Genomic DNA, 17,964 nt, shown 5'->3' with positions numbered 1-17,964 from the left:
GACGCAAAAAAAAAAAAAAAAGAAGAAGAAGAAGGACAACATGACTGCAGATGTTGACAACATAAGATGGCATGTTGCAAGCAGTCCCCAAGTTGTTTTACCAGAACAGCAATTGGAAAACACACAGAACCCAGTACCTAAAAGGTCACTTCAAGACAAGCCCAATAACATCAAGTCTAGTAGGTTACAGATGCAGTAGGGTTCAAAAGCCAGACAAAGGACATCCTTGCTGGATAGCTGCCCATCAGAAGAGAAACCCTCCCATGCTATATAGATTGGGGGGGAAAAAAATTAAAGAGAAAATAAAATAGCTAAAAAAAAAACCAGTTTTTAAAACAGCAGAGCTGCCTATCCTCCAAAGATAGCTAGGGAAAAAAAATGGAGGCATGTCGGTAGTAGGTGGAGTTATCCTGAATGTTTGCCTGTGTCAAATCATTCTGTAGGCAGCAGTAAAAGCTGAGGGTTAAAGACTTAAACCTACATTAACTGAAATCCTGTTGCCACAATACAGCAATGTGTAGGTTAATGTAAGCGTTAATATTGAGTCTCCTGTTTGTTCACAATACATAATCACACCTATTTATCAGTATTAATACCTTTATGAAAAAGGGATACGGTGTCAGACTCAATACATAGATAGCTGAGATCCATTTTTCCTTTGTGTTTGGAGACACTGAAGATACGCCCATTTTCTACATCCAGAACTACCTCACTATGTTGACCATCCAGCTTCTTAGTTCCTTCATTCTGTCTCATGGTAGGCAATAGAAGGGAAAAAAAAAACACAAATACACATTACAAGAGGTCCTGATGGAAAATAAATGTAGCTACAAGACCAAGAAATTAAACTAAACCTTGGCTTCAGTCCAAGCCGTGACCCGTCCTTGCAAAATGTTGACAGAAACAGAAAAGAAGCTGAGACCCTCATGACTGGCTTTCCTAGCCTTGGCTATTTCATCCACTGAGTAGAAATGGGAGTCTTCATCCTCTGAATCGGAGTCTGTTAGGAAGGAGAGAAATGGGTAAGAATTGGGAAGCAAGATGATCAGAATGTTAGCACTTTTTTTTACTTTACATGGCTATATAATAATATGTAAGGAGACCACAGACTCACCCAGTCTAAAAGCAGATTTGCACATGCGAAATGTGTCTGGCTGATACCCAGATCTGGAAAGTGTCTCATTCGGGAACAGGGAATCAGTCATGGGGATGTCAAACATGGTCAAAGGTTCCCACATCAGAAGATCATTACACAGTCTGGGCAGAAAAACATAAACAGGATTATTTATGATAAAGAAAGAACCATAATCAGAAAAGAGCCAGCAAACTAAAGGCTAGAGTAATGAGTGCGTACCTGTTGTATAGATTTTCATACACATCTTTGCTGGGAAGGAATATGTGAGCACGGGGAAGAGTCACCTCAACTGTATATTGGGAGGATGCCAGTGTTGTTTGCTGGAAGTCTGCCATCTCCTCTGGGTCAGCAGGGATTACCATCTGTGGTTAAAATAAAGATAAGCAAAAGAAGACAGGATGAGAAATAAAGAGAGTGGAAGAAGTAGAACGAGATAAAAAGCTCACAAATAAATGTTGTGCAAAAACACATTTCTTGTTTTAGACTTACCTCTTCTGTTTCAAACATTGTCCGCTTAGAGGAGAAAGGTGAGGGCTCAGGCTGTTTCAATTCACAAGGACTTTCCACAGATGGAAGATCAAGGTCATCAACTTTGTCTTGGCCTACGTCCCATGGAAAGCTTTTGGTTTCAGGACGGATAGTTACAGAGATGCTAGAAGGTAAACAGACGTTTGTGAGCTATTGTGACAAAATGAGAAAACAAAGCAAGGCATGATAAGAGAAAAAAATACATGTAAAATGTCCCCCCCCAATAAATGATGGAATGAGAAAACAATTATAAAGTTACCCTCTTCTCCTATTGTACACTAGGAGGCACAAAAGACATGCAGGAACATGCCAGAGCAGTCACAGAAATTGGTGGTTAAAAGAAAAATCAAGATGCGGCACAAGACTCTGAACGGCTAAAATTGTAAAAAAAATTAGCATCAGAGGAAATGTCACAGTTATAGAACTTAGAAATGTTGAGAACAAAGACCAGGCACTGTGATTGTCAAAATCTAGTTCCAAAAAGTCTGGAATACACTAACTGACTACATATTAGGCCCAAGCTACAAACTGAAATTGGCCAGTCACACTCCTGAGAGACGTGACAAATAAAACCTTTTGGCCATGGAGAAGTGAAAATCCACCCTACAATTTGAAAGGGGTGATTGAAAATATGTAGGGGGTAGGATGAAAGTATAAGTCAAAAAGCTCCAAAAAGAAAAAAAGAGAAAGAGTAGATAGCTCTCCTTTGATGGTGCTGAGAGGTAGCAGTCAAGTTCCAGCTATAGTAGACTAAGAATTAAGATTAGGAAAAGAATTTAGAGAATATCATCATATTTTGTTCTTCCACTGCCACCCAGGTAAAATTCCAGGGGCACACTATCATCTGCAACAGTCCATACGATACGAGATGCACTTGTAAAAGTAGATGTAAATATTAGTTGGGTCAAAAACCAACAGGGTTTTAAGTACTGCCTGGAAAGGGACAAGTAGGCATCTAACAGAAAATACAGAGCAATAGCTGCAGCACCCTTTATTGACAGCTTTAGACCCATCCATCACTTCCATGTAAAATAACATATGGAAAAGGACAAAGAGAAGTGAAAGTGTTGTTGCACGTAAGGATGCTAGTAAGAAGATGGAGACTCCACCAATGTCAGTGATTTGACCTGTGGTTTGCAAAGAGCAGATCCTGCAAACCACATAGGCCCCTATAAATTGATCTAACAAAAATTAATTGAAGGAAATTAAATTCTGTAGAGTATCATTCTACATATTTTTCTATATGTTGCCACCTGCCCAACCAACTATTATCCATAATAACATTTTCTAAATTATTAACATTACCCAGATTGTTTACATAGTTCATCGGTGTTTTATATGCTTAAAATCTGTCCATTTGCTTAATATCAGGAAAATATACAAAGCAGCTTGAAGTATCTTGCATGCTTGGGACATTTTCCTCTATGCACTTCCAGACATATTTACAGGGGAAGGTCAAACCTTCTACTTCCACACCATTTTCAAGTGTGCTGTGTTCCCCAAAGAACAATAAGAGAAAACAAAGTGTTCCATTCCTGTGCGCAAGGGATTAACTTTACCTTATTGGAAAGAAAAGTCAGAGTAGGGTTATTAGTGTGCTGATCTCAGCAAAAATTAACAAATCTCTCTTGCTTTTCACTTATAATTTTCTTTTGAATATGTTTATAATATTTTTATGTTTGTGCTAAAATAAACATAGAAAAAAACAATCTCAAGTAACCTGGGGAAGACAAATTTCTTTCCAGCGGTTTTGGCCATGGGGTCTAATCCTTTACTGATCTTCATGCAAGGAACACGCAGCTTATCTCCATCAGTAAACACACCTGAATAAAATAAAATGGAACAGCTTGTTTGCTATTTGAGATCATCATGTTATACCTCTCACATCATATGCAGCAGAGGAAAAAACTTGCAGAACTTTTATGGTTAAAAAACAAGTAAACAAGCACTCTATTAAGAGGGAAGAATTAAAAAATGTATTAAAACCTTACAGAAATTCCATTGGTTGGCGGGTATACAATATAGATGGGGTAATAAACCAGGAAAAGTATTATCTAGATCATTAAACTACAGAAAGACACAGTCCTATATTCCTAAAATTAAAACAACAGATTCCACTGTATATACCCCTAGAGATATCGCTAAGGAATTTAAAGATTTTTATTTCACGTTATATAATGTTTCAGAGAAAAAGTCGCAAAAAACAATAGATCTTAGACAAGAGGCGATAAGAAAGCATCTGAATAGGGGTAATTTACCATCACTCCCAGCTGAAGCCCTAGGGATACTGGAAAAGGAGATAGAAATTGGGGAATTGGAGAGCAGCATGTCTGAAATGACCAAAGAGAAAGCACCTGGCCCTGATGGACTAACGGTGGCTTATTACGAAACCTTTAAAGACATATTACTCCCCGGCTGGCCAATTATGTGAACTCACTAACGGACGATGGGAAACTTAGATCAGAAACTACCTTGGCACATATAATAGTAATCCCCAAACCAGATAAAGACCCGACGAGTTAATGGCATCCTAAGTGAGGGATTCTCACTGAGCAACGGTACACGCCAAGGCTGCCCACTCTCTCCCCTTTTATTTGCAATCTCACTGGAACCCCTCCTAGCAAGTATTAGAGAAAATGTAGACATCCATGGAGTTGATATAGGAAATAATAAACATAAGTATTCAGCTGATGCAGATGATATATTGTTCTATATTCAACAGCCCAGAATATCAATCCCAAACTTAAAAGCGGCATTTCAGGAGTACAGGGAGTTATCTAATTTTAAGATAAACTTCGATAAATCGGAAATATTAATTTATCATCTAAAGAGATGATGTCCCTACGCTCAAGCTTCCCATTTAGGTGGCAGTCTGAGAGACTGAAATACTTAGGGATTAATTTAACCCCTCATTATCAGGATCTTTTTAAATATAACTACATTCCCCTTTTAAATGAGATCAGAAAGGATTTGCAAAAAGGGACTGCTCTACGTCACTCATGGATCGGTAGAGTAAACGTAATAAAAATGAATATTCTAAATATTCTACCGAAATGTATATTTCTATATCAGATGGTCCCTATTGCTCTTCATATTAGTTTTTTTAGAACCTTAAAAACAATGGTATCTAGATATGTCTGGGGAAGGAAAAACACGAGAATCTCATATGACACCTTAGCTAGACCAAAACCACAAGGTGGGCTGGCTCTACCAGACTTTAAACGCTATTACCAGGCAGTGGTACTGTCCAGACTACTGAATTGGCATTTTGACAGAACAACCAAACTTTGGGTAGACGTTGAGTTCAAAATATGTAAGACAAACCTAAGCACAATTTGTTGGATACCAAAGCAGTTTAGAGGCACATCAAAGGAGTGGCACCACCTAGTGGGGAATACCCTAACAGTGTGGGACTCATTGCATAAGAAAGCAGGATGGAGATATAACTCACCCCTAATGCCATTACTAGGACATGATTATTTCCAACCAGGGAAATCAGACAAAACATTCAGTAAATGGACAGAGGAAGGCACGCTACGATTGCATCATGTAATGGACCAAGAGGCAATAAAACCTCTACCGACATTGTGTCGTACATCACCACCAACCATGATGGATAGGTGGCGTTACCTTCAACTAAACCATTTCCTGCAATCATTACCGAAACCAATTAGATCAACGGACGAATTAAACCCAATGGAAGGGATTTTATTAAGATCAACATGCCCAAAGAGAAGCATATCCCTGTTGGTCAAATTACTGTCTGCAACCGACCTTACATTGACTCCAGGGTTTATGCAACCATGGGAAGAAGATTTGGGAATTCCCTTATCAGAACCAGGAAAACAGAGGGTTCTACAATGGGGTGGTAAAACATCAACCTCATCCTATATAGAGGAGATGAATTATAAACTACTGGCGAAGTGGTACCTTACGCCAGTAAGATTGCATTCAATAGATCCCACCAACTCACCATTGTGCTGGAGAAGCTGCGGTGGGCGAGCAACAATGGCACACATATGGTGGCAGTGTCCTGTTATTAATAAATATTGGGCTGCAGTGGGTAGGATTATCTCCTCTATACAGGGAAGACCCTTAAGAATGGATCCCTGGGTAATACTATTTCATAAAGGGTCACTGTCAGGATATAAAAAGTCTATCACATGCCACCTGCTGAATTCAGCTAAATGCCTGATACCAGCTTACTGGAAGCGCACAGAACCCCCTTCAATAAAGGAATGGTTTATAAAAACAAACTATATATGTTCAATGGAAGAACTGACCTTCAGCAGCCAAAACAAGCACTTATTATTTTGCGAAATATGGCAGGGTTGGCTCACATATAAGAACTCAGATGAGTACGTAGAAGCACCTCGTTGGGGAGATGTCCTCATCTCCCCAACGATTATAGGGCCTGTCCCTTTCTATATTACACTATGGGATCATTTCAGACACTTAAAAATGATAAAAAGAGAGGGGAGGAATAGGATGCTATAGTATGTATGTTTTTGGTTTTTTTTTACACTTGGAATAAGCTGTATCCACAGGGCCATAACCCAAAACTAAAGCACATACAGGGGGGAAGCCTTTGCTCACACACACGTTTGATTGGTTTATCGTTTTTTGATATTATTATAAACACTATTGTATTATAAGTATAGCACATAGAAAATAGACATGGAATTTTACTTAACAATTCACGATAGGGGAGGGAAGAAAGGAGACAGTGATTAATATTATAATCATACCTCTCACATCACTGGTAGTTTAGGTAACATAAGTAATATAGATATATCCAGGCACATTTCATCGTACCTCAAATAAAGACACATTTTTTTTTACACAATATATAATGGGTGTTGTATTGGACCTAAGGCTCACAAAGGATTTAAATCGTAAAGATAAGAATAACACTAAAGAAGTTTAATGTAATAGTTAATAGTAAACTAATTGAAAAATACTGACACTGACACCAGAGGGAAAATGGGAGGAATGGTACTATGTAGATTAGGATCGGGGTTATGACTTTGTAGGAAAAGCACGGATGTTAGAAGGGATTAATTTAATGTCATGTTATGTTATGTATTTGTCTTAATGTTAATTGTCTTTGAGTAGTGTAAATGTATGAAATATGGTGGATTGTGAAAATAATAATATATTTATAACAAAAACAAGCACTCTATTGTTGGCATGCCCTACACCTACAACATATTAACAAGCAATTTTACTCAATTCTAACATTTCTGTGATAGGCACAATCTGCTGACCTATTGAGCCCTAAAACTCTAGAGACAAGGTTTATTAATGGATGATTCCACAACATCACTTTCCGGCCCTTTTTGTAAAACTCAGCTTTAAGGCCAATTTAGAAAAGGGCCACTATTTCTCTTTTCTTGCAGTAAAACAGAGTTTAGATATCATATTTACTTTGAAGCAAACAGCATTGGAGGAAGACATAAGGTAAGGAAGCAATGGCAAAGTTTCCCCTGCTGACCTCCTGGGCCTCTGGCTGGTTCCTCAGATGACATGACCCAAATACCAGCCCAGTCATTTAGAAAAAGAAAAGCAGGAGAACACAATAAATTGTAATTGCTGTCTATCTAACTTAAAGCTGGGTGGCCACCTGGTCTATCTAAGAGCATGGGCTCAATCCCACCATTTCTACTAAACTGACATGGTGCCATGGGTTAAATGACACCATTTTATAACAATGAATTTTCATTATGGGTTCAGGTAGCCTTTTATAATATGTTTTACTACTTACCATGTAAATCACTGAATGTAATCTCTATTTTGCTAGGCTCTTCTGTACCATTTCTACTCTGTGTTTTAATCTCCATGTCAGTCACTTCCATCTCAAGACGTTCTTTCCTCACTGCTTTTTCTGTCCAAGGACGTCGCTCAGAGACAGGCCCTAAGTCTGGTACTGGGAACTGGAGATGAATGTGTGCTTTGGAGGCAATCACATGGATCTCTGTGTCCTGATCAGGAGTTGAGGCAACATCAGTCTGAGAAAACAGGCATAAGAAAGGGACTAATAAAGAAGCCGGCAGGCTAAGTACTTCCAAAAAAAGTGCAGCATGCCTTCCTGGTTTCTAACACATTTTTTGCATCTATGGTCCTACCCAAGACCTATAGCATAGAGAAGCTTAGTGTTCTATACATTCAACGCAGCAAAAATGATTACATCTACATATTGGGAATAAACACAGTATTAGAGCTCATTTTGAATCTTATTGTTCATCAGATATAGTGCCCAAATCTTCTCCCATTTAAGTCTACATTGAAGATGGTATTTTGAGAGAAAGGGCGAGTATAAAGGTGAGATATCAACCATTGTCTGTGTTTGGGGTTGAGTATCATTACATACTCACAAAAAGTACAAAGCAACTGCAAAACCCTACAAACAAAATATAAACTTTACCATTAATTGTCATCAATTATTTAACTTTCCCAAAATAAACAAAAAATATTCAAGTATCTAAAACCTAATCCAGCATTCCAGGGGAACCATTTCTACTGCTATTTTGGGTTTAAACTAAACTTTCACATTTGTCATTGGATATACAGTATGTAACAATCTCAAAGTTCAAATTTACATGCTCATACATTTATAAAAAAAGCCCATTTGAGCTTCAGAGCTCTATTCACCTCTGCTTTGATGCCAAAAAACAAGATCAAGTTTTTGTTCCTTAAAGTCATCTTTTACAACCCCTTGTACCACAAGCAACACCAGTTTATCATCAAGACCTGATAAAGCTGCAGCCATTGGACGTTACAAATATTCAATACATCTATTGAATTATGTATGAAACTTCAATACTAGTAGAAAAGCTAATGCAGAAGGCTGGAGCTAATTGTCAGCAAGCTGCAGATGTAATTTTAGAATAAATGTGCCATAACCAATTTATGTATTGCATAGCCCAGGGATGTCCAAACTCCGGCCCTCCAGCTGTGGTGAAACTACAAATCCAATGAAGCATCTCTCTCCGGGAGTCAGGTCTGTGGCTGTGAGAATCTTGCAAAGCCTCATGGGATTCGTAGTTCCACCACAGCTGGAAGGCCGCAGTTTGGACATCCCTGGCATAGCCTTACCATTTTTGAGATGATGATTATAGATTAAAGCTGAATTCCAAGCAGATCTAAATGACACAAATGAACGCAGCAGTGTTTTCATTAATATAATCTTAGATTTTTTTTCCCCAAACACAATTAGCATAATTATATAAACTGTCTGGAGCTCAGCTTTAGAGGCAGACAGAAGGTAAAGAAAACCGTGCCAAAAATGGGTAACTCTTCCCCTAAAATGGGTATGAAAGAATGACTGTTACCAAGTGCATGTCGAATTGGCCAGGAGAGCTTGTATTTTTTGTGGCTCCTTGCTGAAAGAGGGATCCCAAACGGTCTATGAGACCTAGGTCCAGATCAGACTGAAAGTCTTCCAGTTCCACTCTGATTTCCGCATTAACTTTAATTGGTTGTTTCTTACGAATGCTCTGAGAGGGGCAATAAGGAATAAATATTAGACAAGCAAGAAGTGAGAGAAAAAAGCTGGTAGATCATAAAATGAGGAATTCAATGAAGAAATAAAAGGCAGAAGGTCACAAAAATGCAAGAAAAGTGAATGCATTCAAATATAAATAGAGAAATAGAAGTTTTGTTTTTGAGACAATAAAGGGCAAGTGACATGATACTCACTCTAGATGGTGTCCTGTAAATCCGCTTGTAGTGCAACTGGGCACAAGGCCGAGAGGAGGAAGCTGGACTATGGAACCTCATAAGCTGTAAAAAAAAGAATGCGATACACTCAGATATCTAATCTGGTTCATTAACAGCATTGTAAAACTAATTAAATCCAGTACAGACAGATAGATGCCAGATGATAAAATATAGAAAATATATTAAAATCCTATCACTTTAAAAAGACATAACTTCTTACACCTGCCAGTTGTAGGAAGCAGTATAGGTGGATATGAGGGAAGGAAGCTGTGTCCCTCAATCCTGCCAGTTGTAGCATGCAGTATAGTTGGATATGAGGGAAGGAAGCTGTGTCCCTCAATCCTGCCAGTTGTAGCATGCAGTATAGGTGGATATGAGGGAAGGAAGCTGTGTCCCTCAATCCTGCCAGTTTTAGCATGCAGTATAGGTGGATATGAGGGAAGGGAGCTGTGTCCCTCAATCCTGCCAGTTGTAGCATGCCGTATAGGTGGATATGAGGGGAGGGAGCTGTATCCCTCAATCCTGCCAGTTTTAGCATGCAGTATAGGTGGATATGAGGGGAGGGAGCTGTGTCCCTCAATCCTGCCAGTTGTAGCATGCAGTATAGGTAGATATGAGGGGAGGGAGCTGTGTCCCTCAATCCTACCAGTTGTAGCATGCAGTATAGGTGGATATGAGGGGAGGGAGCTGTGTCCCTCAATCCTGCCAGTTGTAGCATGCAGTATAGGAGGATATGAGGGGAGGGACCTGTGTCACTCAATCCTGCCAGTTTTTCGCATGCAGTATAGGTGGGTATGAAGGGAGGGGGCTGTGTCCCTCAATCCTGCCAGTTTTTCGCATGCAGTATAGGTAGATATGAGGGGAGGGAGCTGTGTCCCTCAATCCTGCCAGTTTTTCGCATGCAGTATAGGTAGATATGAGGGGAGGGAGCTGTGTCCCTCAATCCTGCCAGTTTTTCGCATGCAGTATAGGTAGATATGAGGGGAGGGAGCTGTGTCCCTCAATCCTGCCAGTTTTTCGCATGCAGTATAGGTAGATATGAGGGGAGGGAGCTGTGTCCCTCAATCCTGCCAGTTTTTCGCATGCAGTATAGGTAGATATGAGGGGAGGGAGCTGTGTCCCTCAATCCTGCCAGTTTTTCGCATGCAGTATAGGTAGATATGAGGGGAGGGAGCTGTGTCCCTCAATCCTGCCAGTTTTTCGCATGCAGTATAGGTAGATATGAGGGGAGGGAGCTGTGTCCCTCAATCCTGCCAGTTTTTCGCATGCAGTATAGGTAGATATGAGGGGAGGGAGCTGTGTCCCTCAATCCTGCCAGTTTTTCGCATGCAGTATAGGTAGATATGAGGGGAGGGAGCTGTGTCCCTCAATCCTGCCAGTTGTAGCATGCAGTATAGGTGGATATGAGTGGAGGGACCTGTGTCCCTCAATCCTGCCAGTTTTTTGCAATGCAGTATAGGTGGGTATGAGGGGAGGGGGCTGTGTCCCTCAATCCTACCAGTTGTAGCATGCAGTATAGGTGGATATGAGGGGAGGGACCTGTGTCCCTCAATCCTGCCAGTTTTTCGCATGCAGTATAGGTGGGTATGAAGGGAGGGGGCTGTGTCCCTCAATCCTACCAGTTGTAGCATGCAGTATAGGTGGATATGAGGGGAGGGAGCTGTGTCCCTCAATCCTGCCAGTTGTAGCATGCAGTATAGGTGGATATGAGGGGAGGGACCTGTGTCCCTCAATCCTGCCAGTTTTTCGGAATGCAGTATAGGTGGGTATGAAGGGAGGGGGCTGTGTCCCTCAATCCTACCAGTTGTAGCATGCAGTATAGGTGGATATGAGGGGAGGGAGCTGTGTCCCTCAATCCTGCCAGTTGTAGCATGCAGTATAGGTGGATATGAGGGGAGGGACCTGTGTCCCTCAATCCTGCCAGTTTTTCGCAATGCAGTATAGGTGGGTATGAGGGGAGGGGGCTGTGTCCCTCAATCCTACCAGTTGTAGCATGCAGTATAGGTGGATATGAGGGGAGGGAGCTGTGTCCCTCAATCCTGCCAGTTGTAGCAAGCAGTACAGGTGGATATGAGTGGAGGGAGCTGTGTCCCTCAATCCTGCCAGTTTTTCGCAATGCAGTATAGGTGGATATGAGGGGAGGGAGCTGTGTCCCTCAATCCTGCCAGTTGTAGCATGCAGTATAGGTGGATATGAGTGGAGGGACCTGTGTCCCTCAATCCTGCCAGTTTTTTGCAATGCAGTATAGGTGGGTATGAGGGGAGGGGGCTGTGTCCCTCAATCCTACCAGTTGTAGCATGCAGTATAGGTGGATATGAGGGGAGGGACCTGTGTCCCTCAATCCTGACAGTTTTTCGCATGCAGTATAGGTGGGTATGAAGGGAGGGGGCTGTGTCCCTCAATCCTACCAGTTGTAGCATGCAGTATAGGTGGATATGAGGGGAGGGAGCTGTGTCCCTCAATCCTGCCAGTTGTAGCATGCAGTATAGGTGGATATGAGGGGAGGGACCTGTGTCCCTCAATCCTGCCAGTTTTTCGCAATGCAGTATAGGTGGGTATGAGGGGAGGGGGCTGTGTCCCTCAATCCTACCAGTTGTAGCATGCAGTACAGGTGGATATGAGTGGAGGGAGCTGTGTCCCTCAATGGACTTTACAGTAAAACCAAAATTCCTATTTTCTCTATTGTCCATTGAGGGACACAGCTCTAAAAATTCTGAGACATAGGTATTTTCAAAAGCAGTCCAAACAGAGGGGGCAGACACCACAACAACTAGAAAGAACCAGCACAACAAAAAAATTGAACTGTCAAAATATACTTAAATAGTTGCCTGAAGAACTTTTCAAAACTAGCACCAGAGGAGAAAGTCCAATCCAGTTAATGAATAAATTGAACGAGAAAAATATTCTAACTTGTTGCCAGTAGGATCCTTAAAAGAAGGAGCACCATCAATCGGAACAGTCAAAGCCTTAATAAAACGAAAAACCGGAGGATCAACCTTGGGAGGGATATACCATTTTTTGACAAAATCTTCCAGAAAAAAAATAGAGAGATTTGAACTGTTTAGGCACCAAGGATTGCCTATCTGGAAATTCCCAATCCTTGCAATTAAAACAATCAAAAACAGAATGAAGAAGAAAAACCTTTGAAACATGTTAAGTTTTGTGAGAACAAGGACTAGACACAATAAAAAGGAGAAGAAACAAATGAATCCTTTAAATTTAAGTGGAACGTACAGCCTTTACGTCTGATGCTGAAATCATAGATGACGGAAAATCAGTTGGAAGATCTCCGTCTTCCCCAAGGGAAGGAAGAGAATCAGCATCAGACAAGGAATCTTCTGAAACACTGCAGCAGATGCAGAAATATCAAGCATCTCTACCACAGAAATCACAGGAGAAGGAGACTGGCAATGCTTTTTACCACTATGTGCAGTAGCAACGAGATTTTTTTTAAACGGAGCCAAAAACATTCCATAATAGAAGAAAATTCAGCCTTTGTGGGAAAAGAAGAAATAGAAGTACTATAAGGAAGGTGGTATAAAAAACAAAGGCAGACAAAGGATTGTCAGATTTCGCCATGACAGAAATACAATTAGTCCAAACTGTCCCTGTGGCAATCTCCGCCTTCAAAACAACACAAAAGGTGATCAGAGAGGGAGATTCGTCACTAACCAAAGTATGGTCGCCCTCGTCGTTTGGAAACGGCCATAATATCATTTTTTTTCATATAAGGCAATACACCTTTAAAAAAATAGCACAAATCTCCTCACAATACTCAGGGCACAGCATCACAAAAAAACTACCTCAGACAGCAGGAGAAAGATGCACAATCGTCGTTCTCAAGCAACCGTCCCCTAACAGACCTCTGAGTGAAGCACGGGAGGAGAGCTAAGGAAGCAGACACACCATGACAGATGTAACAGTCCGCAGCCGAAGACTTCAACAGAGGACAACAACAAAAAAAGTCCCGCCTGTGCACACATGTTCGGTAGAATACAAGTGCGTCATCAGGCCCAAAGTCCCAGCCTCTCATACTCAGAATGCAGAGCCAGAATATACGAGTGATGACACACTAAGCACACAGCATAGAAATGATAGGTGGGAAAAACCCCAGCCCAACATTAGTGCAACATTAAATGTGCAGTTACTCACAACCTCACGGCCCTGGCCCCATCATTAGCAAAGGAATGCCCAAATAATACTGACCTGACCTCAATGTATGCCTGACCCCAATAAATGAACAGATGACCAAGGGAGCACAGGACCACTGCAGGACGAATCATCACTACGGAGGCCAGAAACGTCCTGCTTCCTGACAACTAGAAACTTCCAGGATTTAACTTACCTGGCATGAATCTCTCACTTTTGTTGGCTAGCTAGTAAAACTTCCAGGATTTAATCATATCTGACAGGAATCAACTAGCAGCTCTTGACAGGAGAATATCACCAAAGATATATATAAACGCAGAAGAAAAAGGAGACATCCATTCACTTGAGGACACTAAGCAAAACTGTCAGGTGTGAAGTGGGAGGGGTTATGTCCTTTTAAGTGGCAGGCTGTTCATTTTTTTGCCTAGTGTCCATATTTTCTGGAGGCAGCAGCATAACCCTACATCTCAGAATTCTTCAGAGCTGTGTCCCTCAATGAATGACAGAGAAAGCATGATTTTTCTGTGTCGTCAGGTTCAGATAGGTAGTTAGTGTAGTTACACTTATATAGCAGTATAGCGTATGAACTCTCTCTATAGCTTTGAACGAAAAAAGTACAGAACAGGCCTGGCCCATAAGATTTTGACAAGCAGCTCAGGGGCTTAGTGGACAATATCTTGCTGCAACAGGGACAAGTGGGTATAACACATGCAGGGGGATTCTGGGGGCAAGCTAAGGTACAATATAAGTTGAACTGCCATTTCCATTCCTCTACACATTACTGATATTAACCTTGTGTGCCAAGCCACAAAATCTTTCAGATCTGATTATAAGTTAGCAGAGATAGGACTGTTTTAAACATACAGGTAGCCCAACTGGTGGGTACAGTTTTTAGATCTGTTGGCTGATCTGCTACACTATACTACTGACCATTCAGTGCAGATGTGAATGCACTATCATATACACCCAGTATTGTACATTTAACTGACTGCAGTTACCTGAGTGCAACAGCTTTATTCTGAATAAGCAGCCATGTGTATGCTATACAGGCACATTCAGTGCTAACTTCATGCCAGTGAACAAATGCATACATACCTCTGTATACTCAGGATTTGTTTTCTTCTTGGAAGGATGACTTGGCCAAAGGCATTCCAAAATCTCCAGCATTCCACAACTGAGGTCCACAGTACTGTGCTGTATACCTTTACCAGACCTCTGCTCACACACTATCTGGACTGTTAATGCTGTAGTCCTGCCAAAGGAAAAAAAAAACATTTAATAGTTTATATAGATCATTATCACAAGGGTTCAGTATCCAATAAGCAGTGTAGAATTCCTAACTTTGTCATGGGTGAAAACCCTTCAGCAAACAGCAATTAAAGTAAATTCCCCATTATCTGGCATTCAAGCAACCTGCACACACACAAAAAAAAAAAAGCACAGATCGAGGACGTAATATGTACCAATTTGTTTGGTTGCTTGGTGCACACTAAAAAATGTTGTTTGCAACTAAATCTATTTAGTTGCTAACGAAACTCGTTTACATCTTATTGCTGGCCGGCGGCTAGATTCCACAATAGCCAATAGTAGGCTGGCCATTGCACCCGCCCACTGACCAGAGGATCGGACCTGAGAAAGAACTTTCTCCCTCAGTGTCCGCTTCTCTGCTCAGTGGGCGGGTGCAATAGCCAGCCTGCTATTGTAATTTTTGTAATAGTCAATAGAAGGCTGGCTATTGCTCTCAGCTGCTTCCATTCACCTGTTGGCTGCGGCTACGATTAACCACCAGAAACTACAGTTATCCGGCACCTACTGATCCCAGTGGGTGCCAGATAACTGGCAGTTAACTGTACTTATTGAAGTAAACCTGAAGTGACACTTAAGTGTGTAAACTGAGTGAATTTGGACAGAACAAAGAACTGGTCCTTACCAGTGGCATTAACAGAAAACTTAATTTAAGTTTCATATAATAAAAAAAAGACATTCATAACTTAAGTTAGTCCCGACCGCGAGAGAGTTGAGAAGGAGGTAGTTCCTGCCCTGCCTGACCTCTTTCAATTATGACATCGGGTCATTGCATGACCCCATAAAGTACCTAGCTCTCACATGATCTTTCTTGCTGGTATATATTGCTCAAGCTGTAGTGAATGCTTCTGCAGAATCTGGGAGAGATGGCCCCCATGAAGACAAGATGGCGACACCCAAGCACGTGTTGGTGCCAAGAGGAAGATGGTAACATACAAAACACAACCGCATTGGTGCCAAAAGGAAGACAAGATGGTATTTGTGCCTAAGAATTACCCTGAAAATGCAGTTTTTGACTTTTATTCCTTTTCAAAAATAGCAGTGTGCTTCCAGACATGTGCTGATACAGACTCGCAATTGTGAATGTGGATTGTGGATTTCATGCATTGATACCTCTGACTACTGGTCTTTGAGTAAGAGTTGGTGATGTCACTACTGTACTGCCTACCATACTGGAGGTTCCAACATATGAGAAGACAAAGCCCTACCTCTATCAAGATGGCTGCCTATATATAGAGACAGCGCGAAAAATGGCATAGTTAGTCAGTAATGGGGAAATGATCAGCTGCAGGGAGAGTACAGGCAGTACTCGTGACTAATATTTTGCCCATACACTTGCCTTTTATAAGCAAGCCTTCCAAAGTTCAGTTCCTTAATAAGTCCAATTTAAACAATAAGTAGTTGGTTAGAAAAAATAAAGTCCTTATTACAGAGAACTTTTAAAAGCAAAAGCACTGAAGTGCAAAATGAGGCTTTAGCAAGCTAAATGTTGTCCAGTTTGGGTTTAGAGCTACTTTAAAGTGACAATAAACACAGGAGTTAAATCTTAGAAATGCAGTCACATACAGTAACTACCGTAATAACAAAAATGTATCTTATTTGTGTATCACTCAGCTGTACATCCTCAAATCATCTCTGAATTCATACTGATACTGTCCTTCTTTCTGGAGGGTGGCTACTTATGTTCCTCATGATCCCTGTGTGTGTGTGTGTGTTGTAAAAACTAGCCACTGCTCCAAGCTTGCTCCCGCCATGGACTACAATCTACCTTTAGTTTACTAATTTGTATTGAGGTTGTAGTCCCTCACAGAAGTGAGTTTGGAGTGGTGGCTACTTTACAACACAGACAGGGACCATGGGAACAAAAGTAGCCACCGTCCAGAAGGAAGGACAGTGTCAGCACCAATTCAGAGATGATTTGACAATCTACAGACGAGTGATACACAAATAAGATACATTCTTGTTAATCGTTAGGGTACTTGAATTCATTTGTAAGATTAAACGCCTGAGTTCATTGTCACTTTAAAGAATAATTCCAGTAAACACTCTGCATTTACCCTGAAGCAATAGGCACTTCTGCTTTATTCTGTTCAAGGGTGTCCTGGTCAAACACTACGTGCATCATTCAAACCCATTTAGCACCATTTGAATGGAATACGGAAAGAAGATCAAACGCAGTCCTTGAGCTGCCATGGGTACTGCTCACTTAAAGTCAAAAGGGATTCTGCTAACCTGCATTTGGGGTGTATTCCAAATAAAAATGTTGCTTGTTATAGTGAGGATTTATAGTTGCTATAGTTAGACAGATATAGTTGAAGAATGAATTTGTGAACTGTATTCCTAAACATTTTATAGTAATCTGGAAGAACCAGCTTATTTAGTTGTTTCACCATTATTTTGAACCAAAGAAATGCATTGTTAGTTTATAAAATGACTACTGACTTATTCCAAGAATGTAGTTTACCAACAAGCTTTTAGTATTTTGTACGGTTACACCATTTTTGAAATTCCATTGACAATTTCATTTATTGTATCGGATTCTCTTGCTTAGGTGCCCACTAAATCATCAGGTGTAGATAAACATGTTCACAGATGCATTCATACAGTGATAGCCAAAACAACAGAATGATTTACATTATCCAAGACGAATATGCCCAGGTTTGTTTGTGAAACGACCAATTTGAAAATTCTTCCCAAACTGTTTTGCAACAGTGTTCCCAAAATGTGGGAAGAAAAAGATAAAGCACACAGTACATTTGATATTGGAAGAGTTTGTATTGTAACTTTATTTATCGAATCAATTTTACTATCACGCAGGGTACATCCAAAATACTTTTTGGTTAAAAACAAAATATACCTTCTGAAATACAGCCCATTATAAGGTAATTCAGTATGACAAGTTGGAAAGATATAAAAGAGGTTAGTGTGTCAGAAGACACCTATACAGTAAGAAAGTATTCCTATACATTGACTAAACTTGTCTTTTTACCTTAACATAAAAGCCGTCACTGCTGACCGATTCTTCTGAAAAGGCTACTTATTTGACAATGACCAGGAACAAAGTACATAGTTCAGGAATTGCGACTTCACACCTAAGCTGCATGTCTGTTGCAGGTCTTGCTGTCATG

The 17,964-nt window shown here is 40.7% G+C and overlaps 1 protein-coding gene across 1 annotated transcript in view; it reads right to left on the bottom strand.

Moving 5' to 3' along the window:
• ATG2A (autophagy related 2A) overlaps nucleotides 1-17,964 on the bottom strand; it is a 100,438-nt gene that overhangs the window by 59,382 nt on the left and 23,092 nt on the right. The window contains exons 11-20 of the mRNA XM_018554315.1: nucleotides 14,627-14,783; nucleotides 9,362-9,445; nucleotides 8,995-9,159; nucleotides 7,428-7,671; nucleotides 3,384-3,486; nucleotides 1,625-1,787; nucleotides 1,355-1,497; nucleotides 1,115-1,257; nucleotides 855-1,000; nucleotides 597-747 (exon numbers count right to left, since the gene is read on the bottom strand). Coding sequence (XP_018409817.1) covers nucleotides 597-747; nucleotides 855-1,000; nucleotides 1,115-1,257; nucleotides 1,355-1,497; nucleotides 1,625-1,787; nucleotides 3,384-3,486; nucleotides 7,428-7,671; nucleotides 8,995-9,159; nucleotides 9,362-9,445; nucleotides 14,627-14,783 — 1,499 coding nt within the window. The remainder of the gene's footprint in view (nucleotides 1-596; nucleotides 748-854; nucleotides 1,001-1,114; nucleotides 1,258-1,354; nucleotides 1,498-1,624; nucleotides 1,788-3,383; nucleotides 3,487-7,427; nucleotides 7,672-8,994; nucleotides 9,160-9,361; nucleotides 9,446-14,626; nucleotides 14,784-17,964) is intronic.

This window comes from Nanorana parkeri, unplaced genomic scaffold, assembly GCF_000935625.1.
Source record: "Nanorana parkeri isolate BGI_ZX_2015 unplaced genomic scaffold, ASM93562v1 scaffold153, whole genome shotgun sequence".
Taxonomy (NCBI): Eukaryota; Metazoa; Chordata; class Amphibia; order Anura; family Dicroglossidae; genus Nanorana; species Nanorana parkeri.
The sequence above is the reverse complement of the archived record's forward strand: the minus strand, read 5'-3'. Positions and strand labels throughout refer to the sequence as shown.